Source organism: Leptosomus discolor, chromosome 1, assembly GCF_034619465.1.
Source record: "Leptosomus discolor isolate bLepDis1 chromosome 1, bLepDis1.hap2, whole genome shotgun sequence".
Lineage (NCBI taxonomy): Eukaryota > Metazoa > Chordata > Aves > Leptosomiformes > Leptosomidae > Leptosomus > Leptosomus discolor.
The window spans coordinates 156,008,574-156,034,034 of NC_141391.1; the positions used below are offsets into that span (position 1 = coordinate 156,008,574).

Sequence of the window (25,461 nt, forward strand, 5' to 3'; positions counted from 1 at the left end):
TTCCTTTTGCTAAAATTGGGCTAAGTCATGCAATTTCCCTTCATATTTATGAAAACAATAAATTCTCAAAAAAATTTCCAGGAAATATACTGTAAATAAAATATATCAGCATTTGCTGACATATGCTTCCATGATGACAGTTAAATTTTGGACTTGGACAGCATCTTTCTTCAATTAAAGAAGTCTTTTGTAAGGCACTCTGCTTTTTAGCGAGTATATCACGCCTTTTTGCATGTGTAAATACTCACTGTTTTTTACTACAGGTACCAGTTTATAGAAGAGGCTTTTCAGAACCACAAAGTGATCATTGAGACACTAATCACCAAACTGATGGAGAAGACTAAGTACATAAAATATACAGGGAAGCAGATCCAAAACAGGTATGTATCAGATTTTGAGGTTAAAACTGACACAGAGGACAGTTTTATATATGCTGTAATTTCTTGAAGTGTTTAAATTAGTGCATTTTGTACCTTTCTCCCTTTATCCTTCCAGAAAGAGAAATTCTAAAATCTTCAGCTTGCCATAGTGACTGTTGCCTGTTTAGTGTGCTTGGTTGCGTTATGTAACTTTTCTGCTCAGCCTGTGGACTTAATGGGCAGCAGTAACTTGAGTGCAACAGAACAACTTGCACAATAAAGGCTGTAGAAGGCAGTCTTACATTCTTCCGCACCATCCACACGCTTACTTTCTCAGTGTAGATCCGTCTTAGAAAGTGAAAGGTTATGACTCATGTTTTCATAATGTGACACATATTTGAAGATTTATGTAATATTTTATGCTTGGGGCTTTATTCACTCGGCACTACAAACGTAGGAGAAAAATAAATCTGTAAAATGCGTGCTGCAGTAGGCCTTTGTAACTGCTCCTTCAGCAGAGGTCAAAGGCAGTACCCAGGAAGATTCAACGCAGTCTGGGATGCTGAGTGCAACCTGAACTCTTCCTCTCCCTTTGCCTGTCTTTGAGGATGGTGGAGATGGAAAAGACCCAGCAGACACCCTTCTCTTCTTTTGCTACATCTAAGTGGTTATTCTCTCTTGCATCTTAGCAGTATGCTTTCAAAATATAAGATTATGCTTTGCTATTACAAGTTGGAGCACTATTGTTGAAATAGCTAAATTAGAAAATCTATTTATTGTTTTTGTTTCTGGAGTGCCATTCTACCTTAGATGGAAATTAGACTTAAACAGTTTTGATTGCCATGGACCATTCCAGAAATGTGCTGGACAATTAAAAATCAAGAATTTCAATTACAATGAGCATTTAATTTTTATCAGTGGCAGATGTCAGTAATTGTACAGACTTACGGCATTAGAATTTGCCATAAGTTAATTAATTTTATCATGGGTCACTGGTACTTACTCTTTCTATTTCTCCCAGTAATTTTCCTGACTATAAGTATCTGGTGATATATGTATTAATTGGTTTATATGATCGAGAAATATTGTAGTCTCAGCGATGGAGGGCTTTTTTTATACTGTTTGGAGGTGGGTTTGTGAGCTAAAAACATGCTTTTCTGTGCTATCTACTTACAGAATTCTTGAAGTGAATCAGAATCAAAAACAAGTGGAACAGGATATTAAAGTTGCCATATTTACACTGATGGTAGAAATAAACAAAAAGGGAAAAGCTCTGCTGCATCAGCTGCAGGTAATTTCATTTCTGTCATAAGAAACAAAAGTGTCAATCAATATTTTTTTGTGTGGATTCACATTAAACTAAAATCCATTCCTAGCATTAGCCACCTGTGCATGTCCTATCACCATTCCAAAGGGAATGTGTCCCACACAAGCCACTTGAGCATGTAGGGTTTTGGTTGGGGGCAGGGAGAGGAGGGTTTGGTTTGGGGGGGGGGGTTGTTGTTGTTTTGTTTGTAATTATTATCTGTGTTCCCTGTTTTGTGAATCAGGGCTGTCTCTGAGCCCCGTTTCTTCCTCCGTCCTTTTGCAAGTCGTAATTCTATGCATCATGCATGAAAAATCTTTCCATCAGAAATTTTCATGAATTCAGCAATCCAATAACAAATCAAAGGAGAGAATTGTCTAGAATGAATAGCTGGAAAAATATTCCTTCCGAATTAAAAAGCCTCTGTGTGTGTATAGAGGGGCACACATATATCTGAAAATGTGTCATAAGAGACAATGGGAATCTGCACAGAAAGTCCTGATATCTTGAGTAAATTTATACTGAATTTTCTGTCTGATAGCTGCAGTCAGGGGGCAGGAGTGCTTTTTAGAAGTGCTGAGTGAAACCACTTGATCATTGTGAATTACAAATATGAGAGCTAATGCCTCTTAGCTGTAAATTGAACCCTTTGACTGGAACTGCTTTTCTACTTGCAGACTCTGGCAAAAGAGCATCGGTTGAAACTTCTGCAGCAACAACAGGAAATGGCAGGTCTCGCTAGACAGCTGGAACATGTCATGAATTTTTCCAAATGGGCCGTTTCCAGTGGGAGCAGCACAGCATTACTGTACAGTAAACGCTTGGTAAGGTTAGGAAGATAGCTCTCTCTGTTTACTTAGAGACTATAGTTAAGGCAGACACTCAGGCACTTGTCCAGTAATACTAGGGAATTAGACTTTTTAATTACTTTCTACTAATTGGAATAGTTGCATAGAATTTTTCATGGTTTTCTCTTAAACAGAAATACAGAATGTTTCTAATAATTTGTGTCTCTGGTCATGATTCTCTCCTGTTACACTTCCACAGAATTCTTGTAGATGTGCAGAAAGGTAGGAACAACTCCTTTTCTCTGGAGTGAAAACCATGAAGTTATGAAACACAGGGAAAAATGTTGCATGTCTTACATCATTGTTGAGGTTCTTTTCGGTACTTGTTACAGCTTCTGAGTTCAGTGAAAGATAGTATTTATATACTGTAGAGTCTGATATCCAGCATTTTAATATAAAAATTAATGTATTGCTTTGTTCTGGCAGACTCATCTTCCACTAAGTCTTCAAAAATTGGTAAAAATGAAGCTGATGGTTTCGCTTGTCCGTGCAAACAGCTATGAAGCTAAATATTTCAATGCTATAGTGACACTTAAGATCTGAAAGATCTGAGTGCATGTGATCTCACGAAGCTGACTGCTCACAATGAACAGAAATAAGACTTGAAATAAAAAAAAAGGCTAACCATGATTTTCTAGGGGTTACTAGATTGTACTAGCCTGATGACAGAAACCTGTGGCAGTGTTGGGGAAAGATGCTAGATCCTTTTTTCCAATTCCTGTAACTGGATCACAAAGTGTTTTCTTTATTTTCTCATTGCTTAGTTGAGAACCTGCAGGGGGGTTGTGGCTTTTTTTGGTTGATTTTTTGTGGGGGGGAGGTGGTGTTGGGTTTTGGTGGGGTTTTTTTTTTGTTTTTTGTGGGTTTTTTGTGGGTTGTTTTTTTTTTTTTTGATACCCATTAAAATGCTGCAGGCTATAGCAGATAGTGGAATATTACTTGGTTTTATCAACTTCAAGTAGTTAAATTTATTTGGCCTGCCTTGTACTGCCTCAGCAAGTCATATTTTTTAATTGAGTAGAGAAAAAGGGCATCAAACTGAGTCATGGTGTTTATAGTTGCTTAGCATTGCCACAAATACTTCTGCTATGTGAGTAAGAAAACAAGTTATGTTGCAGGCATCTTTTTCTTCAACTGTGTGTTTATAAGATTAAGACCATCTAGCCCATAAAGCCCCAAGAAATACGAAATATTTTTCAAAAGAACAGGGGAGCTTTAGGCTCTTGATTTTTTTTTTTTTTTTCTGAAAGTTGGTGTTATGAGTGATGAGTAGAGGAGCATGTGAGACTTCTGCTCTGGCATATCCAACCACTTGAAACTAGGAGGGAGGAATGCCCAGCAGACCTAAATGCAGAGTTACAGCTAGGAGGCAATGTCTGTACTTCAGGGAAATAGTACACTGAACAGTTTGCAGGAAGACATCAGTTTCCCAGCCTAGTCCTCTAGCACGAACAAAGCACTGGTAGCTACCACTGTTACTGACAGGAGGTAACTAATCTGTCTAGTCATGAGTTTATCTACGACATATGTGTGTGCACGATAGGAGGAATATGTGGAGTGAACTATGACAACAACTGTGTGCAACCAGTATTGGTGACAGGACAAAAGATTAGAATTTCTGTAGTGTAGTATACTTGGTTCTGGTAGTGTATGCAGAAATCCTAGGAAATGTATATTCAAAATAGTAGTACACTTAAAATTTTCCACAGTCATTAAAAAAAAACTTAAGTCTTGCTAAACATTTGTTTTTTTGTTTTTTTTTTAATATCTGGTCTAAAACCGACCTGCCTAAAATTGAAAGAAAAAACTTATAAACTGGAAGCTCTTGTAAGGTTCCTGTGTGAAAGATAACTAGTATAATTTTAAACGTGTAAGATGGTTTTGCCAAGTATGTCTTTTGAACTTTTCCAGGAAATAATCTACTGTTTGAGAAAAATAAGTGTTGAACTCTTTTAAGGTTTTTTTTCTGTATCTGTTGTGTATTATTCTAAAGTTAGTGCCTGTGTTAAATATTTCTAGTGAAACAACTGCAAGAAAATATTTTCTTTCTAGGAACTAGTTAGATACTGAGCATTTGCTAGAGTATTCTGCTTGTGGAATGTAATTATAGTCCAGTCCTTTGGAACCCAAGGAGCTGGAAGAGTCTGAAAATATCTGTGAATCTGAAAGTCTTCAAAGACAGAGTTTATAAAATCTGTTCTTTGGATCTCTAAAGAAAACTTAAATTTATTACAAAGGAAAACTCTCTGTGACAATACTTGTTGCCGAAAGGAATGGATACTTTTCTTTGAAAGAAAAATGAATGGGCTAACACAGGTTTGGGTGGAAAAACCCCAACAATGGTTATATGAATTTGTACTTTGCTTACAAGTAGTTCAAGTCATTGAATGTAATGACCAAGTTTGTGGAAGAATGTATATTTCTACAGGGGAGAATTAATGTTTTTAGGCTGTATTTGCTTGCTTTTAAAACTACTTTAGGAATAAGGGAAAGTTAAGAATACACCTTTTATCTGTAGCTTGGACAAATTTCTATATCTTTCACCTCAATTCTCAAGGGCCTTGTTTAGGTGTGGTGGGTTTTGTGTTGTCATTGTTTGGGGTGTTTTGTTTTAAAGACTTTTTATGCTGTTCTGGTACATGGATCTGGCCCCAGAGAAAAAAATCTGTGTTTTGTTCCTGTTCTAGATTACATTTCGACTACGGTATCTTCTCCGAGCAAGGTGTGATCCTTCACCAGTGACTAACAATACCATCCAGTTTCACTGTGATCCTAGCTTCTGGGCTCAAAATATTTTCAATCTAGGTATGATAAAGTTTTATTAGTCCTTTGGCGGCTTGATCCTATTTCGAAAGCAGCTTTCTTTTTGTGAATATAGTCTCTGCACTATTAATTTCTTGGTTTACTTTGTTACATTTATTTCTTTACCTGTAGAAGACATTTAAAGTGTGTTGTATGGGGAAAAAATATTATTTATGAATGCTTATGATAAAGTATTAACAAACTTACCTTGCTTGAATGGTATGTGTGATAGTGAAAATAGCAGCTTTCAGTTTTCTGGGCAAAACACATGCCTTCTGTCTTCTGAAACAAGGAACACAATCTATAATTCTACTTCACATCCCAAGAAAGGATTCCAGAAGTCGGTCTCATTCTGCATCTTCAAGCCCTTTCTTCTGCTTCAGTCGCATCTTCCCAAGCTGAAACCTGTAGCAGCAGCATTATATGTTCAAGAACCCCCATTTGCTGCTTTGTTGTGCTGAACAATAAGCCTTGGAGAACTGAGATGAAGAGAAGGGGAGAATGCCAAGAACAGGGAAGAGAACACTACTTTTTGACACTATCTGGCTTTCCTCACACACCAGAACACTGGATGGTAGCAGAGAAATTCTCAAAGTTTATTAAGTAAATAATTTTCTTTGAGAAGGGAATCAAAAATTAATCTCTTGTTTCCAGAAATCAACTGTCAAGCTGTGTGGTGATAACTGTGAACTGCTGCTAAACTGAGAGGGGCTTTTTCTTGTGTTTGGTTTTGGGGCTCTTTTTTATTTAATTTGTTTATTTAATGAGCTGCTGAAATGTGTTCCCTTAAATTCTGAAAAGTGCTACAATAGAAATGGCACCTGTATAGATCAGCATAGGAGTTCTTGTAATGGTTTATCTATTTAAGCAGTAAAACCAGGTCACGTTTATCTGTCTGGTTTCAGAAATCACAACCTTTAAGCTGTTACATTTATGATCAGACATGTCCAGTTACTGTAGATAAACCAGGTGTAAGAACCACTGAAGGAGAAATAAAATAAAGTCTGAGTAAAGAAACAAGTTACTTTGGGAATGGCTTGAATTGTAGTGAGGCAGCATGTTGCTGATAGTGTGGTAGCATCTGTACACTAATAGCATAGCTCTCTTACGGATTTCAGAATGTATTTAAGAAAAAATACCACATTTGAAGTGCTTTAATTCCACAAATTGTATGATAAACCATGGTTTTCTAGAATAATGGAGGGGAATCATTATCTGTAGTACCTTCAGGTTAGTAGCTATACCACAGATGTTAAGTCTGGAAAGACTTTTGAAGATGTTAATTAGACTTGGGAGAGAACAGAATGAAAGCGTGATATAGGTTTGGCAGTTGATTGTAGTACAGTCAATACCATTCTTTCTCAAGGCAATTCCTTTCCTAGAGAAAGAAAAAAAAACAGATCTGTTTTGACTGTTGTGAAATATTTCATACAGCCATATATTGGAAACAGTATTATTCATTTTCATTTTTATCACTTTATGGGAAACATTGAATAGACCTGTTACAGGCTTAATAAAGAGTATTAGGCAATAGGTTGGTAAGGTTTTTTCCATTTTGTTTGAGGTATTTAATATTTTTGTTAATGACTGATGGGTAGAATCATAATTAAAATGTACGCAACATGGAAATTACCAAGGGTCAATACAAAAATAGTATCATTGATGTTAGCTTTCTGCCCTGCTCTGCACTGCAGTATGTTGGCCTGCCTAGACTCCCTCTCTGCCTCTGTCTAGATAGGGGACTAGAATGGTGCTACTTGCACAGCTTCTCAGCTCTTCAGATGAAAAAGAGGGATATGAAATGCAAGAAGTTTCTTCCTCCTTCAGGTAATCTACCCCAAAATGAGCCAGGCTAGACTGCACAGGATCCACAGAGACTGATGGATATGAGGAGAAAAGTGGGAGAGAGTGATTTCAAGTCCTGCTGTAACAGAGGTTGTCAGACTGTAATGTGGTGTATACCCACCTGATGAGGTGAGCTCTCCTGGGAAGCAGCCCTAAATCTCTGGGAGAGAAAGGAGTATGAGGTGTCTATCTCCCACTTGTATTGAAAAGCTGTTGCACAACTTTCCACAGTTCATTGGAATTTTTTAACTCTAAACTTGGACCATAGCTTTCCCTGCTTCACTCTGTTTTAAACAGAGAAAGTGTCTTTCCTGTACAAAGTGTGCTAGTCCCTTGAATCAAATTAAACTCTGTTCTAGTTGGAATTCATGTTTCTTGGATGAGGTAGACAGAATTTTACATGAGTTTCATGTAAGCACACTATGTATCTCTTCAGATAAAATCTCACACCCAGCATTAAGCTCTAAAAGTTACCTAAAGTAATCTAAATCTAAAAAAAAATAAATCTAAAAGTCAAATTTCCTTCTAAGTCAATGGAGAGAGATAAAACATCTCCTGGAGGTGCCCATCACATCCTAGAATTGATGGTGTGTAGCAATTGAGAGTATCATTTGTGTGTTCCATGATGTTGACTCAGAGGCCAGAAAGTATCGCAATACCTTTAGGTTTTGTGATACAGTTAAATATTTTTATCAGATGATTGGATCAGCATACTCTTTCCCATTGACACTTTGCTTCCTTGCTCTTCTGGAGAGGCCAAGACACCTTCCTAGGAGAATTGACCATACAGAGGGGCCTGCAGCATAACACAGTTTGCTATAAAATGCAACCATTTTTTTTTTTCAGGAAAACAAAATAAATTGAGTTCTCTCTCGTGTTTATCCATTTTTTATATTACAGTAATGAACGACGACCGTATGGTATAAAAGGAACTAATTGTGAAAAATAGCATTTCTGCTAATGGCAGTATTTTGGTATTAATTTTATTTATTTTGTTTAAACTAGGTTCTTTGGTAATTGAAGATAAAGAATCCCCACCACATATGCCCAAGAGCCCAGTGACTGAAACAAACTTACAGCCACCAGGCAACTTACCTGCAAACCAACTATCTAAGTTCCCAACGCAGATAAGCTTAGCTCAGCTCCGACTCCAGCACATGCAGCAACAGGTCATGGCTCAGAGACAGCAAGCTCAACGCAGAGCAGGTCCAGTAAGTTTACCGCATCCAAGAATGCCAGGAGCCATGCAGCAACCTCCTGCTCCTCATCAGGTAAGTAATGACTGTTTCCAGAGAAGACTCTTTTTTTTCCCATGGCACTGAAAGAGAAAGTAAAGAAACATAAGAAAAAAGGAGGAGATTAAGTCTAGGTATGTAACTTCAGATAGCTTCATCTTTAGCACATGGCTATGTAAGTGGGTTAGGGAATACTTTCTTTACTGAGAACTGAATGGGCATTTTAAACTTGTCTGGCAAAATGTGTGGTAGCACTTAGCCTATTTTTATTCATAAGAAAAAAAAAATCGTATGGTATCCAACCATATATAGTGCTGGCTACATACTTTGTATTTTTTGTCAAAGGAATATGAAGTTAATGTCATTAATTTTTTCCAAGGCTTTTTGCATAAAACTCTGTGATTCTCCCATATAACTTTCAAAGTTGGAAATACTCTCCCTGGTTCTTGTGATGTATCTGCGTTTATTATATCAGAATAATTCAAAACAGTCTACTAGGTTTTGGTTTTAACATTGAAAATCAACGTGTTGTGTGATCATTCAGATAAATGGTGTGATCCTATTTGTTCACATCTTAATTTAAGAGTTTCAGAAGTTTAAAAAGGCCACTTGGTAAAAATTTCTGGAACATTGAATAGAAATCAGCTAACTTGCAGAATTGTTTGTCTGTTTTCATGCAGGCACCTCCACGCTTAATTCATTTTCAGAATCATAACGCCAAGTCCAATGGTTCAGCTCTTCCTGCACAACAGATGAGATTTCCCCAAAACCAGAACCTACCAAGGCAAGCAATAAAGCCCAACCCATTGCAAATGGCATTCCTGGCACAGCAAGCTATGAAACAGGTAGGAGTTTCTTTCCATTTTGACTCGCCATGTAGAAATAAAACATTGAATGTGCATTATATCCTCTTACATTCATATTATGTTTCTAGAGTGCTTTTCAATTAGAACAGAGACTGCATTTTTCTCTGTGACAAGATACCCACAGTTTTCTTAATGAGGTAACTGTCAAACTTCTTTCATTTTGACAGTTCTAAGTAGCTGAAGCATTACGGAAGTGAGCCACTGTGTATGCTATGTAGGTGTTTCACTCTCTTGTTTGCTATTACTGTGATTTCTGGCCACTTACGCAAAACTTAATATGGCCATGGTCTGCACTCTGCAATCAGTGAATAGATAAAATAGAAAATCCCACTATTTAGCTTGATGTTAATGACTTCACCAAGAACCAGATAAAAGCTTGACTAAAAAGCTATAGCTGCCACCATCCTCCAGAGTATGCCAAATCTGAGCTTTTACAGATGAGGAGAGAAGAGAAAATCCACAATTGTGGGACCTCTGCTGAGAGACTGATCAATACCCGGCGACTCGCAGTTGAACTGGGGCAGAAGAAACCGCGTCATATGTTCAGGAAGGCAAATCTTTATTAAAAAGCATATTAACACATGAGTTGTTAGGTATGTGAAAGGGAAGAGAAAATCATGTCACTAGGGGTAAACAGGGAAGAATCGAATGACTCTGATCTGTGACCAATACCATTCATGTTTGTAGTGGTTATGATGTCAGAGAACTAATTCCAACTAAATTGAAGAAAGCTGTACAATATCTAAGAGAACCTGTAGTCTGTTCTGTGCCTCTGAAAAGAAGATTGGCCTGTCTGCAAGCCTTTCAAGTATTTTCATTATCTAGTAATGTCTTTCTGAAACTAGAAACCAGTAAATAGAATGACTGACTGAAAAGGAATTGAGCAGAGTCAGATTTCACCTACAGATGCTGTGAAATTCCATTAAAGTAATTGAAAACTGAATGTGTCTAAATAAGAAAGAAATTTAGTCTGACTTGACTGTGCACTTCATATCATGGTGTTAAACGTGTATGTGGGTGGAGATCCAGTCAGCTTTCGAATTCTTAATCACTTTAAGTTGTTAAGGGAAGCACATCATCAAATTCTTGATGGTGTCCAAGTGACACTATAGCTGTTTACTTAATAAAGCACTGGAGCAGTTGTACATCCAGCCTATCTTCTGTAATGCTTTTATTTCACTAAAACTGTTAAATTTCTCCCACAACACTGTCAATGCAGCATGAAATATTAATAGATACTTAACATCAAGATATAGCTTTGAGTTTAAGAATTCATATTAATTTCTTCTATTCATAGTTTTCAACTACTTGTCATCTTCCCTTGTCTTCTAAGATTGGTTCTCGAAATTAGATAAATTCAGAGTAAATCAGGATTTTATGTTTTAATTCAGCTTCCTGAACTAAGCTGCTTGTTTAACTGCTGAGTTAGAATCAGTATATGCAGTAGATGTGATTGGTTGAAAAAAAATAATGCTGAATTGTGGATTATCGTCTTTTCTCTTAAGTGGCAGATCGGAAGTGGGCAAACTTCAACTGCCCTTTCAACTGCAAGCAGCACAACATCTACTCCATCCAGCCCCACAGTCACTAGTGCTGTAGGATGTGATGGGAAGACATACGGTCCCCCTGTGGCAGATTTGAGTTCTCCAGTGGGTAGCTCCTACAATCTACCATCTCTTCCTGATGTAAGTGTAACGTAAGAGCAATGTTTAATGGATTGTATTTTGAAGTAAGTCTCAGTGTCTGTGAGAAGTGGAAACCTTTTAGACTGAAATTCTTGCTCTGTTTGTCAAACCGAGACAGTTCTAGAAAACAGCAGTGCAGGATTGCCTGCATGTTGCTGGCAATATTCAGAACTGCTCTGGGAGACAGCTGTTAGGACAACTAAGAAAAATAACATTGCAGGTTGTAATTGTAATTAGATTTGTTCATTTGGGTGCTGCATACTTTTCCCTCACCCCTCATAAAAATACTAAAGAAAATGAGTTAGCTTAGCTTGTGTTGACCATATATAACACTGGTTTGCTGATTGTATTTCTGGTAAATTTTTAACACTTTTTAAATAGATTTTTAACTCATTGAAAGGACTATCTTAGGTAGGTATTAATTGTTGGTATACTGGATGTATTCCTTGTATCTTTTTGTTTTGGTACTTTTCTTCATATCCTCTAACATGTCTGTGAGCAGGTGGCAGATGGAGCATCATAAGATCATCTTTTCTAAAGCTTCTAAACTTCTCTTTCATAGTTTCTTCTGATTGGTATGTGTTTGTCTGAGGTGTTGAGTTTTAGTCAGTTGACTTTATTCTTTTGAATAACTGCCAAGCCTATTTTTGTGGTCTAAGGTTTGTAGATACCTGAAATGTCGTGGTTTTCCAGTCATAACTCACTGTTACTCCGTGTTTCTTTGACTTCTATCTTTTGTTCTCACCAAGAAACTCTTAGATAAAAGTGTTCAATTTTTTAAATAGAGTACATAGAGTAGGGAATCACAGTATCTATCAGGCTTAAAAGGTGAACTACACAACACAGTCGTAAAACTACTAAGACTATGAGATGATTTAGCATACTGATTTTTGTGCACGGTATTATGAACTCTTCTATTTGTATGTGTTTAAGTTTGCGCTATTAAGATGTATGGCCCAAATCACTGTAAATATGCTGGCCTAGCAGAGGCTTCTGCATCCACTTCGGTTAAGTGTAGCTTATAAATAGAAATTTCAGTGGTCAATGCAGTTGATACCAGTAGATTTGCGAGGTGTCTGGATAATGGAGAAAACTGATATGAAGGTGACCTGTTTTCTTATCAAACGTGATCTTATGTATTGCAAAAACCCTAACATTTCAAAAGGTCATTTCCCTTTATCAAACCAGAGTGTGTAATTTTTACAGAAAGTTAGAATGGTAAATTGGGAGCCCCTAAAACAGAGTTCAGTTGTCTGGCCTAGGCCGTGGGTGGAAAGGACAAGTGTTTGTTTGCTGTTTGCATTTTGAGTCAATATTCATGGCCTGGAAGGTATGTGGGACAGATGGAATTGAGTGTCCTTTGAGGTTCTTCCAGTCCTGTTAAACATTAGCGGATTAATGGGTAGTTTGTGTATTGCTTATTATCTTTTCTAGAGTATATAACATGAGCATATCAAAAGAAGGTGTGGAGATAAAAATTCATCTCTTACTTCAATGTGTGAAAGCTACCTGTCTGATGTAAGCCTTCTCTGTAGCTGATGTAGAAAAATTGGCATTTACAGAATCGTCTGATCTTAAAATGAAGCACTTTTTGGATTTGGCCATTTCTTTTATTTCTAGAGAAAGCAAGATGACCTGTTTTAAAGTAACAACCTCACTTTTTGGATGGCTAAAGTTAGGTGAAATGCATTTGGGTCTTCACCTTCAAAATAAGAGTATGGCAGAGGAATGTGTTGGTTTTTGTTGTTGAGGCTTTTTGGGGGGGGGAGGGGGGGGGGGGGTGTTGTGCGTTTTTGTTCCCCTGCTAACACTAACTGCTTCCCCTCTCTTCCTCACCTTTTAGATTGATTGTTCAGGAAACATCACATTGGATAATGTTGTACAGAAGGATGGCACTGCAGAGCAGAATCAGCCAAAACCCCCTTCAAACAGAACTGTGCAGTCACCAAATTCATCGGTACCATCACCAGGCCTCTCAGGTAACTGGAATGTGATGCCGTTTTCTGTTTAAGTGATGTAATTGAAAAAAAATCTAATGTGGCAATGTTAACAGTGATACTGGAATTAGTTACTTCTATTTTATATCAAAGATGAAAAATATGAAAATGAAGGCAAAGGTGTAGAAACCCTAGCAGGAGGTAAAGTTGAAACAATATTTTAGCGTTGTGAACAAAAGTGGCCAGATCGTAAAAACATGGAGGGAAAAACTTAATAGATTTTAGCAAATTTCATAGAAACCTGTAGGAAAATGGCACTTTTAGGGCTGCACCAAATTAAAACCTAGAAGCTGTGATAAGAGAGAAGTATTTGAAAAAGCAAGATAGGATGTAACAGGAGACAGTGACTACAAATGGTGACCTCAGAAGTTCAATTTGGATCTTAGAAAATCTTTTTCACTAGAAGGGTAGTGCAGCACTGACACAGGTTGGCCAGAGAAGTTACTATTATGGTTAGCTAAATGTGGTGGACTTGAGGGACGCAGGGGATTCCTGTCACCTTGCCTGGTGGCAATCAGCAGCTACTTTTTACTCCCATTTCCCAGTCTGGCCTGTAGTGAGGCTATGTTGTCTCCAAATTGGAAAGACATGGATTTGACAGATGGACCACTCGTTGGATAAGAAATTGGCTGGAAAGTCACACTCGGAGAGTTGCTGTCAATGGCTCAATGTCTGAGACCAGTGACAAGTGATGTTCCTCAGGGACTGGGATTGGCGCTATTAAATGTCTTTGTCGACGACGTGGACAGTATCATCGAGCGCACCCTCAGCAAGTTTGCTGATGACACCAAGCTGTGTGGTGTGGTGGACATGCTGGAGGGAAGGGAGGCCATCCAGAAGGACCTTGACAGGCTGGAGAGGTGGGCTCAGGCCAACCTCATGAAGTTTAACAAGGCCAAGTGCAAGGTCCTGCACATGGGTTGGGGCAACCCCAAGCACAGATACAGGCTGGGCAATGAGTGGATTGAGAGTAGTCCTGGGGAGAAGGACTTGGGCATGCTGGTGGATGATAGGATGGACATGAGCCAACAGTGTGCGCTTGCAGCCCAAAAGCCAGCTGTGTCCCCGGCTGCATCAAAAGATGTGTGGCCAGTAGGTAGAGGGAGGTGATTCTGTCATCATGAGACCCACCTGGAATACTGTGTCCAGCTCTGGAGCCCCCAGCACAAGAAAGACATGGAGCTGTTGGAGCAAGCCCAGAGGAGGGCTACCAAGATGGCCAGAGAGTTGGAACACCTTTCCTATGAGGACAGGCTGAGAGTTGGGGTTATTCAGCCTGGAGAAGAGAAGGCTCCAGGGAGACCTGATAGCGACCTTCCAGTACCTGGAGGGGGCCTACAAGAAGGCTGAGGAGGGACTTTTTACAAGCGCCTGCAGTGATAGGACGAGGGGTATTGGTTGAAAGCTGGGAGAGGACAGGTTTAGACTGGATAAAAGGAAGAAGCTCTTTACCCTGAGGGTGGCCAGACACTGGAACAGGTTGCCTGAGGAAGTTGTGGATGCTCCATCCTTGGAAGTGTTCAAGACCAGATTGGATGGAGCCTTGAGCAACCCGGTCAAGTGGGAGGTGTCCCTGCCCTGTCAGGGGGGTTGGAACTCGATGGTCTTTGAGATCCCTTCCAACCCAAACCATTCTGTGATTCTATGTGAGTGTGAATTCCCTATAAGCACTCGTGCAACGTTCGTGCACTTGCATGGCGTTCAGGCATTTAGGCAAGTTAGCTGATACAGGTGGATAATGCATTCACAGACAGCACAAACAGCCCACTCTGGTTTCTCATGACCAATGCTCAGCAAAACTGTCCTTCACAAGTCTTTTGGCTTGTCTGGTACACAGACCTTTGGTCTCTCTCATATCTGGCCCTCAGACCTCTTCCTGCTCAGCAGCTCATCTGGCTTGAAGTTTACTAGCAGATCTCCTGAGAAATCTGCTAGAATTTAATCAGGTGAGGCAAAACAAACTGCAGTGATCAAGCACAGGGGTCAGACAGACAAAGGTGCTGACCCATCAACCTGCTTGCATGCAGCAGGCCCCTTTTTAGTTGTTTCCCTCCCTCTGTTATCCTGTGCTTCTCATCATCTCATGAATTTGTATTAAATGAGATACAGGTTAGATAAATCACACTGCAGGAGAAATTTTCCCCAAAACCTGTGTACATCTCTGAGTCACATCTCAAACTTGGCACAGGACTGTGTTTTGTTCTAATCTGATTATTCTATCCTAGGAGGAGTCAGTGTGACAAACATACACCCTCCAATTCGTTCACCCAGTGCCTCCAGTGTTGGGAGCAGAGAGAGGTAAGGAAAGAGTGGGAGAGAAGAAAATGTAACTTCCACCTCCTAGAAGACGCCTTAAGTCTCTTTTCCCAGTAACGCATATAGAAGTCAATTTGCCTCACCTTCTGTGTTAACAGGCCAGGCCTGATGGTTATTACAGCACTGTTTGCATTCTAAAAGTAATAATTTCATTTGTAATGTATTAATAGCACGTCTAAAAACATCTTAACTCTGTAAATGATGGCTAGGTTGGTGTTATTAAAATCAGGCCAATTCTAAATCAGGTTTTAAATTCAGAAAAATCAGCTAAAGGGAAAAGTTGCATATTGAAAGTCCTCGTGAAACTATAAATGACTTCAGATTTAAGGAACTGATGTTACAAAGAGGGTTATTAATAGTTTTCTGCCATAATACAGTTAGTTAAGTGAGCACTAGGTATCTACTGAGAGTCTACACAAATGTTTTTATCTCTTAGTGATGGAATATTAATGAACAAATAGATTTACACAACGTTGTTTGAAGAGTGCAGATCCATTAATGTGTTCCAATAAATTAGAGCATGCATCTGACATGAAATTAATTTTTCATGCAGAGCAAAATCAGATGACATTCATCCTACTTGAATTGGAAATGCAGATGCTTTTTAATATAGAATACCTTTTACTCTATTCCATTTACGTGGTAAATTCTGTGAAGGACTCTTATGAACTGTTTGAATGTCTGAAGAGTTTTTTACTTGCATTTAAAAATGTGATTCTATCTGCTGCTGCTTGAATTCATTTTGTTATATTTAAAATTCTCCATTATGATGTAAAAAAATAATAAGCTGGTATTTTTGAGTTTGGTTGTCCATTCTCTTTGTATTATGACTAAAGACCTGAAAAAAGGCAGATCTAGTTCTAAAAGTAAGTTTTGGTAGAGCTGCAAGGCTGTAAGAGACTCCTCCAAGATAAAATAAATATATGTTTTATCCACCTTATTCACTTGTGTGGTTTACAATGATCAGTTCAGCTCTGGAAAAACACTGGCCTTCCCCAAAATACAACTGCATCTCCTCCAAAGTGGGATAATGTTCAGCGGAAGTGCTTTTCTATGTATGACCTAAAAGAAACAGAGATTATTTGCAAATCTAGCACTAATGCGAAGTCAAACCATGAATAATTCTCTCAAAAAATTTCCCTTTTTGTAGTGCCTTTTCAATATACATGAAAGGAAATAAACTTGGATGTTGTATTCTGTAAAAATAATAACTGCAGTACTCGGGATTCAAAGAAGCAAAATGGACTTGCATCCTGAGGTCTCAGAAAGCGTCCAGTTCTGACTCTTCATTTCCTTTTTTCCTGCCTCTTTCTGTCATTTACAGTTCTGGCTCCTCCAGCAGGCCACCAGGAGCTGATTCTACACACAAAGTCCCAGTTGTGATGTTGGAGCCGATCAGAATTAAACAGGAGTCAAGTGCACCCAATGAGAACTTTGATTTCCCAACTGTCATAGTGAAGCAAGAAACGGATGAGGAATCACAGCCTCGAAATGTAATATTAACAAAGATCTCCTTTCTCTTTGGTGGAGGGTATTTTGCATTTATGTGGAATAAATTTACTAATAGTCTGTTGGGAACTTTTTGAGGGGAAAACTAAAATGCTAAATAAGAGGAAGAGGTGAAATTCAAAATCAAAGTAGCTCTACTGCGATTTCAGTTACTTAATTGGTGCCATCAGACTGCTTTTATCCATTGAAAACTTGGGAAGTCAGGAAATAGCTTGCAAACATAAAATTTTCAGTGTGCTAGGAAGTGTTTCTGATCAGAGTGCAGTAATACAATAAATAAGGTTGCTAGACTTTTGAAGCATCAAAGATTAGTTTTATGTTTTAATAGTGGAACAGTGAGCAGTTAATAGCCTTTCATAGATAATTTCTTGTATTTAGTTGCCTGATGCTATAGTATGATACCAATTTTTGCATGCATGTTGCAAGTTGTATGGCTGCTTGCATATAAATTTGTTTTTCTGGTCAGTTTAGTTGTTGTTAGGTTCATGTAAATTCACATAAATATTATAATCTGGCTTAATTTGTTTCTTCTTACAGGCCACATTTTCAAGAAGCATACTTACTTCACTGCTGTTAGATAGCAATCATAATTCCACTTCAGATGAAGCTGTCTTAAGAACAGCTGCACCAGACAGCACAGATGATCAACCAGGGAAACCGCAGGAGAAGACATCCAGTGGGAAGACAGGATGGACTGGCTCCTCCCACAGTGGGGAGGGCAGAAAAGAGGATGATCCCAATGAAGATTGGTGTGCTGTCTGTCAAAATGGAGGGGAGCTCCTTTGCTGTGAGAAGTGTCCCAAAGTATTCCATCTTTCTTGTCATGTCCCTACATTGATGAGCTTTCCAAGGTAATTATGACCCTTTCAATTCCATCTAAACTTGCATTAAAAGACATAAGCTTTGTATTACGAAACCCAGTACAAGAAGTTTCAGCCTCAAAGGAAGCAGTGTCTTCTTTAAAGTCTTGAATTCAGGAATTTTATTAATAGGTGAAAATTGGAATTTTCATTGAAACTCCAGTTTAACTTTACAGCCCCAGTACTAAAACTCTTCATTTGTTTGGCAATCAAACAAGATCGCTCACATCTAGAGCATGTGTTATTACAAGTGGGCCACAGAATTGCCAGTCTGTCATAAAGTGTTTTAAGGATGACAGAAAAGATTTACATTTCTTTAATAGTAACAACAACAAGAAACTTAAAGAAAAATCTAAGCTAATATAGTGTTAAATATATTACTTTACTATAGTGCTAAACATGGCTATGCTCCAAGCGTCAGTTGTAGTGACTGACATCTAGTAACATCTCATTCAGTGTTGAAACAAGCAGTAGGCTTTCTTGGTTGGCTGTTACAAAACAACTACTTAGTTTCTTGAGTTTCGAAATACAGTCTTAAATAGGTTGTTATAAGCATTACTGGCTTTTGCTTCTGGAATTAGTGTCTTTGATTAAAACAAATGACATTTTGCAATGTTCCAACTTGGAAATGCCATGCAATAAGCTTATTAGTATTAAAGGATAAAAACATCTGTCATAACATGTTCGTGGTTTAATGCTTTTATAAATATTAGGTTTTCTTATTAAATATCAGCATAGTTTGCTGGTGTAAAACATTTGGATAGCAATCTGTGCTACTCTGAACAAGCATACTTCTGCAAGCTTATCTACTTTTTTAAATGAAACTAGAAGTGGCACATTAAAATGTTCTTTTACCTTTTGAAACTTCAAATTACAGTTTGAGGGTTTTTTTACTAAAATGATGCTATGTTACAGCTTTGTGCCATAAGCAAAACTCAGTAAAGTTACAGGAAGCACTTTAACAAACATTTGTGCCTTTATGACAAGAAAAAAAATACCTTGAAGCAGGTAGTATTTACACGACTTTGTTTCTATTAAAATTAAAGCATCAAGAATAAGTCTTAGAATTTCTCTTTTTTACTGTATCATTCTGTGGAAACAGAGATGATGATGTCTGGGAGCAAGGGAGCAAAAAGAACTTTTCTGACAAGTGTTCAAATCTGTCAAGGTGCATATTAATATAAGCGTGCTGTGTTCCTGGACTTCAGAACCACAGTTTGCTTCATTTTCCTCCTGGCTTCAGATAGATGTATCAACTCTTCGTTCTTATCTTTGTGGATTTTTTTTTTTTTTTTGGCCGTAACAATCTACTTAACAAACTTTGGTCTCTTAGCCTTAGTTCCTTCAAACACACAGAATAATTCCTCTATTATTATGTCATCAGTGTCAGTCCACTTCTTTTATGATTGCTTTTTGTTCTTGCTTCAGGTGGGTAGAACAATTTCCCCTGTAGATTCATGAGGTCACAGCATCTTTTTTTTCCTTCACTCCAATGCACCACACTCTTCCTGATTCTTAGATATTTAAATGCATCATTCCTCCATCTTTCATGTGTTTCCTGTTTTCTTGGATCATAGCCTGTATCTATTTTTGTGTATCTACCACATCATTTCTCTGATACTAGTCTGGTCCCAGAGGTGGCATTGTCATGTAAATAACTCTTTCAAGTTAAGAAGGTAAAAGTCTCGTTGAAGGAAAATGCCCACTATTCACTACTGTACACTACAACTAGCAGATGGTGGAAATTTTTTGATTACTCTGAATAAAAACCAGTAAGATTTCTTTTTTAACTTAGGAAGTCTTCTGCCTTAGTATTGAAATGAACTAGAAAGAAACTTTCTCATTTACGAAGATCTTATTATTATAACATACCTCTGAGTGAATACAGATCTCATAACTGGTTATTGCTGAATTCGGTCTACTATGTGAGAAGTACAATTCAGCCCTCTTGTGGTTATGTGCAAGCATGCAAGTTTCTTCATTTGTGGAGAACTATATTAAAAATACAGACTTTTCATAGGTTTTTTAAAACTTTGAGGTTCACAAATTGTATTGGAGAATTAGTGAACATTACTTGCAGATCTAATTTTGCCATAATCTTACACTGTCATTTGAATCTATAGAGTTTTCCTAGACTAACTGCTAAGATCGGGAACATCTGAAAGTTTCAGGGAGTGAAGAATTTCCAGTTTTCCAAAAATCTTGTCTAGGGTGAACTCTATAGAGAAGTAATATGTTGTAGATTAAGCCTGTAGAAAGAATATGCCATTCTTGCTATGTAACACAAACACTTTTCCTTCTGTTCGGCCTGTACGATTCCTTCAGTCTCTCTGTAATTAGGAAATGGAACTCTTAATAGTGCTTTGCTTGAATCGTATAAGCTCAAGTGAAAAATTTCAGTACTAACAAAGGTAGACACCATTTGTCTATTATGACAAACTATTTTTCTGTTATGACACCACTAATGACACCAGTGCCATTAAAAAGGAAACAAAGTTCTAATAAAGCATTTTTGCCAGTAGTCTCTGCCTTTTGTAGTGTTTAAAAAACCACCATTGACAAAACAACACACAACGGACAGAAAAACACCCCACAAATGAGGAACTTGGCCAGAAATATGTGGAAAGCCTTTTGTCAAGGGTGGGCTACATCACTGAGGTCAATGTGTCTATTTGTCGTCTTTAGTGGAGAGTGGATTTGTACATTCTGTCGGGATTTGTCCAAGCCAGAAGTTGAATATGACTGTGATAAACCCGCTCACAACTCTGAAAAAAGAAAATTGGAAGACACTGTGGGTTTAGCACCAATAGACCGTAGGGTAAGGATGAAATGAATACTGTCTTGCTGCTTCTTGTGTTCTGAAATGTATGCATCTTTTAAAAAGTGATGGTAAAAAAGAACTATCATCTTAAATAAGCTCTGAGATCATAGCAGCCTTCATGTAAACATGCTGAACAACACATGCTGAATGTCTGAGAAGTGCTTGTGATCTGGTGCTCTGAACTGGGACTGTGTTCTAGAAATTACCAAGTGCTGTTTCTAACAGAGCTCTCGTACACAGTGACCTTGCATTGAGATTTTTTTTTTTCTTTGTGCTTTCCAAATTTGGCGTAGATTGATGTTATCAACTAATGGTTTTAGTCTTTAAAGCACTTTGTCAACATCCTTCTAAAAGTTAGGGTGGCTCTTTCACAGTGAAGATACGCAGAGATGCAGTACTGATCCTGCAGAGATTAACACAAGTGTGGGAATAACTGCTATCCTTCTGCAGTTTTGAATGTTCTGGTGGAAAAGTTACAAAGCAAGCAGTGGGTCTCCAACTTTTGTTTTTCCTGTAAACCTCAGAGTTAAAAGAAAAAAAAATGTGCCTTTGAGCAGCCAGTTGAACTACTTGACAGAATTTTTTGGATTCTTGGGGTTTTGGGGTCTTTCTGCGTCTTTAGATTTTTCTTCTTTCTTTGTAGTTGTTTTATTATTATTTAAAACCTTTTTTAAAGCAATTTTGAGCTGTATTGGAAACTTTAAGCGGGGTTTTGCTTGGTGTCAGTTGGAAACTTGTGTAAACACACTGAAATTTGTATTTTAGTTGAGGTCTTAGACTACCTGTAGAACCATTATTTACATGTGCTGCTATCTAAAAGGAAAAAGCTAACTGTATTTTGCTTTAAATGTAAGTTATAAAAATCTAAGTTATGAGTCCTGTAAACATTCTGATAAAGAATCAGCAAGCATAAAATCACACAAAACTATTTTTAGAATCTCTTTCAACGCTCAAGATCCAGTTTAATATATTTGGATACACAAAGAAAAGATATTCCTTCCCACTGCTAACAAAAAGCACTGTAGGCTTTGCAGTTACAGGCCAGTTATATCCAGATCACAAAAAATATTACTGCTGTCTCTGAATATTCGTAAAGCACACATGCTTTTTGTATTCCCTGAAATATCTCCAGGGCTAAGCAAATGCTGAATAACACTGTTAGTAACTGTATGAGGTTTCATAGCATGCATTTGAGAGTTGATAACAGTATATCTGTTGCAGAGAAGGAATATTGTAGGTCACTAGTTAGGACAGTTAATCTTGCTTCCAAATACAGTTTCTGTGCTCACTTTTCTGCTTAGGGGCCGGGGGAGTACTGAGCATCTGTTTGGTATTTTCTGTAGTTTGTTGTTTTAGAATGGATCATGTAGGATTTTCTAATTACTCGTGTATCTATTTTTCTCAGAAGTGTGAAAGACTGCTGCTATACCTCTACTGTCATGAAATGAGCCTGGCTTTTCAAGATCCAGTTCCTCCCACAGTATGTACCTCACTATTTCCGTTTTGTGTTAGCAGTATGATTGACATGTCTCTAATGGCATTTTTGTGTTCCATCACGGTCCGTTATCAGAGGTCAGGTTTCCCAGACATTGAGTATATTAAACAAGTTTCATTTCATTAAAACTGTCTGAAGGGGAGTTAAAAGGTGACGCGTTGGGTTGGAAGAGGATTTACTAGTAAAATTCCCCAAGAACTGATTTTACTTAATACTTCAAAAATAGACATAAAAAGTAAGGTCTAACATTAATGAGTTCACAATGCTGAGCGATACCAGTAAAAAGGTGAATTGGGATGTTTATTTGTTTAAAAAATACCTGGTTTTGAAAACTAGAATACTCTGTAGAACTAATATGACATTGAATTTATTATTATTATTATTATTATTATTATTATTATTATTATTATTATTATTATTATTATTATTATTATTATTATTGACATTTATTAGTTTAAAATGGTAAACAATACCTGGGTGCATTAGAAGTCCAGGGATACACAGAAGAGTTACCAACATGATCAGATGAAAAGTACCTCGTTTATGTTATTCAAGACAAGTCAATGTGAAAAGAATTCATCAATAAGTAATATGCTGTTATGCACCCTTATTCGGAATAACATTCCATAGAGTTTAATAATAAGAAATGACACAAGAAATTAATTGAGTAATCACATGATGGTTGTGTATTACTAAATTCTGGTTTTATAACATTTTTCTTAAAATGTGAATCTAGTTAGGAAAAAAGAATGAAAATGTTATCATTGAATTTCATATCTTATTTATCGATTTCTAATTGTTTCTAAAAAAATAATAAATCTTAATCCTACGACCATAGTTTGAGAGGCTAAAATCATTGATATCTCTGAAATTTTCCACCGTTTCCAAGGACACACTTCATGACCAAAATTCATTTTGAACAACCCATGTACCGTCTCTGTTTGAGTGCGTTGGCCAAGTTACAACATGATGATCTTGAGAATGAAACTTGATGGCTCATTCAGCTACATTCAAAAGTAATGTCCAAATAATTTGTTCTATCAAATGCAGTCAAAGTCGGTGGATATTTTATTTGTTTTTCTTTTAAAATAGGCAGCAGCAGGAGTATATTTTAGCCAGCAAAATGACCATACATCATTGTTACTCCAGAAACTGTATGCGTATATGTTAAAAGTACAATTCGTCTATCTTAGAATTGTACTTTGAAGATGAGACTAACTCTTGTCCTCTCCCTCAGAGCTAAAGGTTTATAAAACAGTAGATAATGATCATGACTGCATTCAGTAAAAAGTCTTATTCTCCATTTAGGTTCCTGATTACTACAAAATAATCAAAAAGCCTATGGACTTGTCAACCATCAAGAGAAGACTTGAAGTGACCAATTCATTCTACACAAAGCCAGAAGATTTTGTGGCTGATTTCAGACTGATTTTCCAAAACTGTGCTGAATTTAATGAGGTTAGAAAAGTAGATACTTTATCTGGTTTTGTAATTTAGTTGCTTTCAGGAAAACTGTAGTGGAATAGAACTTAAAACACAGGAATTTATTGTATTAAACTTATTTTGATGATGAGACTGCAGTGAAAACATAGATCACATTTGAAACTACTGTGGTGTTAGATGACTATGCAGTGTAGATCCTTCCATAGAAGGAAGGAGGATTTTAACAAACATGCTAGCTGAATGGCAGGTAAAGAATAAGACAATAGTTTACCACAGAGGTTAATGGTGAGCATTCGATTTAAAGATTGGTTTAATCCTCCTTGCCTCAAATCTTAAATTCAGTGGAATTTTCATTCTGGGAGGTCTGTACTCACCCTTATGATTTCTAGTGGCACGTTGAGTGATTGTTGTTATCCTTTGCTGCACATAAGGGAACATGTGGTGAAAAAGGGATGCAGGTACTGAGTGGAGAGAATGACAGTGGGAATAAAGTCTTCTCTAAGTGGCTTCAATAGGGTTCTCATCCGGTCCCTTGATAGCTGAAGATACTTCCTGACATGGTGACCTCTGCTTCAGGAAACTGGTCAGCCATGGTGGCTATGAATGACTTTAGGATTGCCTAGTCTTCCAGGTTAAAATCGTCATCTATCACAATAATATTTTCACCATAATTAAAAAAGGTCTGTAAGCTAGAAAAATTCTATCATTTCAAGCAGTTGTTCCAAAACACTTTTCACCCCCTGAAGGTGTACCTATCTATTTTGCAGCATGACCCAACGTCTTTTTTCTTTTCTTTTCTTTTGAGTCAGGATCTAAGAGTTTTTAGAATCTCTTTATCTAGCTTTCAGAACCCAGGCAGTATGGCTTTTGTAATTGGCTTCTGCGATAATCCATCAGAGAAAAAAGTTGATGGCCAAAAGATCTACCCTCGTCCCCCACTGTTTTGCAGGCTTGTGCTTTTTGGGACCATGTGTTCCACAGGTGCCATTCTTAGTGCTGATTGGGTTTTTTTGTAGTTTGTAAGAGCACCTAAAAGACCGAATGTGATCTAAATATAAAGCCATTTCGTGATGCATTGATGTTGTTAATTCACCCAACAGCCTGATTCAGAGGTGGCTGATGCTGGCATGAAACTTGAAGAGTACTTTGAAGAACTTCTAAGGAACCTTTATCCTGAGAGAAAGTTCCCTGTACAAACCAACTGCCAGAGTGAAAAGGATAATCCAGAACTTACTGATGACTCGGATGATGACTTTGTACAGCCCCGGAAAAAACGCCTCAAAGGAGAAGAGCGTCAGTTGCTTAAATGAGCCGCATGTGTTACTATGGAACATTTTTTAAAAACTAAGAATATTTATCACTGTTAATTGTGAAAAGGGGAAAAAACACGACTGCTTTGACTTGTAGGTTTGTGGATATTTACTAGACTTTCTACCCCTTCCCTGAAACGCAAATCTAATGGAGATCAAGGCATGTCAAGTTCCAAACATTCATCGTACTTCTGGAGCAGCACAGAAATTGCCATTTGCGTGGTGTGACAGCTGTTTAACGTTACTTTGAGGAAGAAAAGGAGTTCGTATAGAATTGAACTTTAAAACATTGCAGGGGTTCAACATGTGGCTTTCTGAGTTTGAAGAAAATGTGATCTCACCAGACTTTTAATTTTACCAAAGGCATGTGGCTGGCCATAATTTGATTTCTTTGTACTGTATTTAACACAAGCCATGAAAACAGATGGTGTAATATTATTGTCCTGCAATACTGACTGGTACAATGAAAGTGTAGTTGCCCCCAGAGGAGTTATTGGTAATTTTAAAATGTAAGGGAGAGTGTATTAAAAATAACTTTAAAAAAAAAAAAAAAAAAAAAGGAATTTGTTTGAGAGTTTTTAATGGAGGAATTTAAGGACAGAATACTTTGTTTTGTGCCATTTTTCTCACCACCAGCAAGAAACAATGGTATTCCTGTACTATTTTTGAAAGGTGTCTCAAGTTTGATGTACCTCTGTTTGATGGAGTTGATGACAAAGTCTCAAGAGGAAAAAAAAAAAAAAAAAGTTTGCTTGCAACTATCA

General features: G+C 37.5%; 1 protein-coding gene across 1 annotated transcript in view; it reads left to right on the forward strand.

Annotated features, from left to right (window-relative positions):
• TRIM24 (tripartite motif containing 24) overlaps window positions 1-25,461 on the forward strand; it is a 61,310-nt gene extending 35,849 nt beyond the window's left edge. The window contains exons 5-19 of the mRNA XM_086479493.1: window positions 264-380; window positions 1,536-1,650; window positions 2,343-2,489; window positions 5,201-5,318; window positions 8,166-8,431; window positions 9,076-9,240; window positions 10,767-10,946; window positions 12,790-12,925; window positions 15,169-15,241; window positions 16,584-16,752; window positions 17,306-17,619; window positions 20,314-20,446; window positions 21,855-21,929; window positions 23,253-23,402; window positions 24,488-25,461. Of these exons, the coding sequence (XP_086335619.1) occupies window positions 264-380; window positions 1,536-1,650; window positions 2,343-2,489; window positions 5,201-5,318; window positions 8,166-8,431; window positions 9,076-9,240; window positions 10,767-10,946; window positions 12,790-12,925; window positions 15,169-15,241; window positions 16,584-16,752; window positions 17,306-17,619; window positions 20,314-20,446; window positions 21,855-21,929; window positions 23,253-23,402; window positions 24,488-24,697 (2,368 nt within the window). The 3' untranslated portion in view covers window positions 24,698-25,461. The remainder of the gene's footprint in view (window positions 1-263; window positions 381-1,535; window positions 1,651-2,342; window positions 2,490-5,200; window positions 5,319-8,165; window positions 8,432-9,075; window positions 9,241-10,766; window positions 10,947-12,789; window positions 12,926-15,168; window positions 15,242-16,583; window positions 16,753-17,305; window positions 17,620-20,313; window positions 20,447-21,854; window positions 21,930-23,252; window positions 23,403-24,487) is intronic.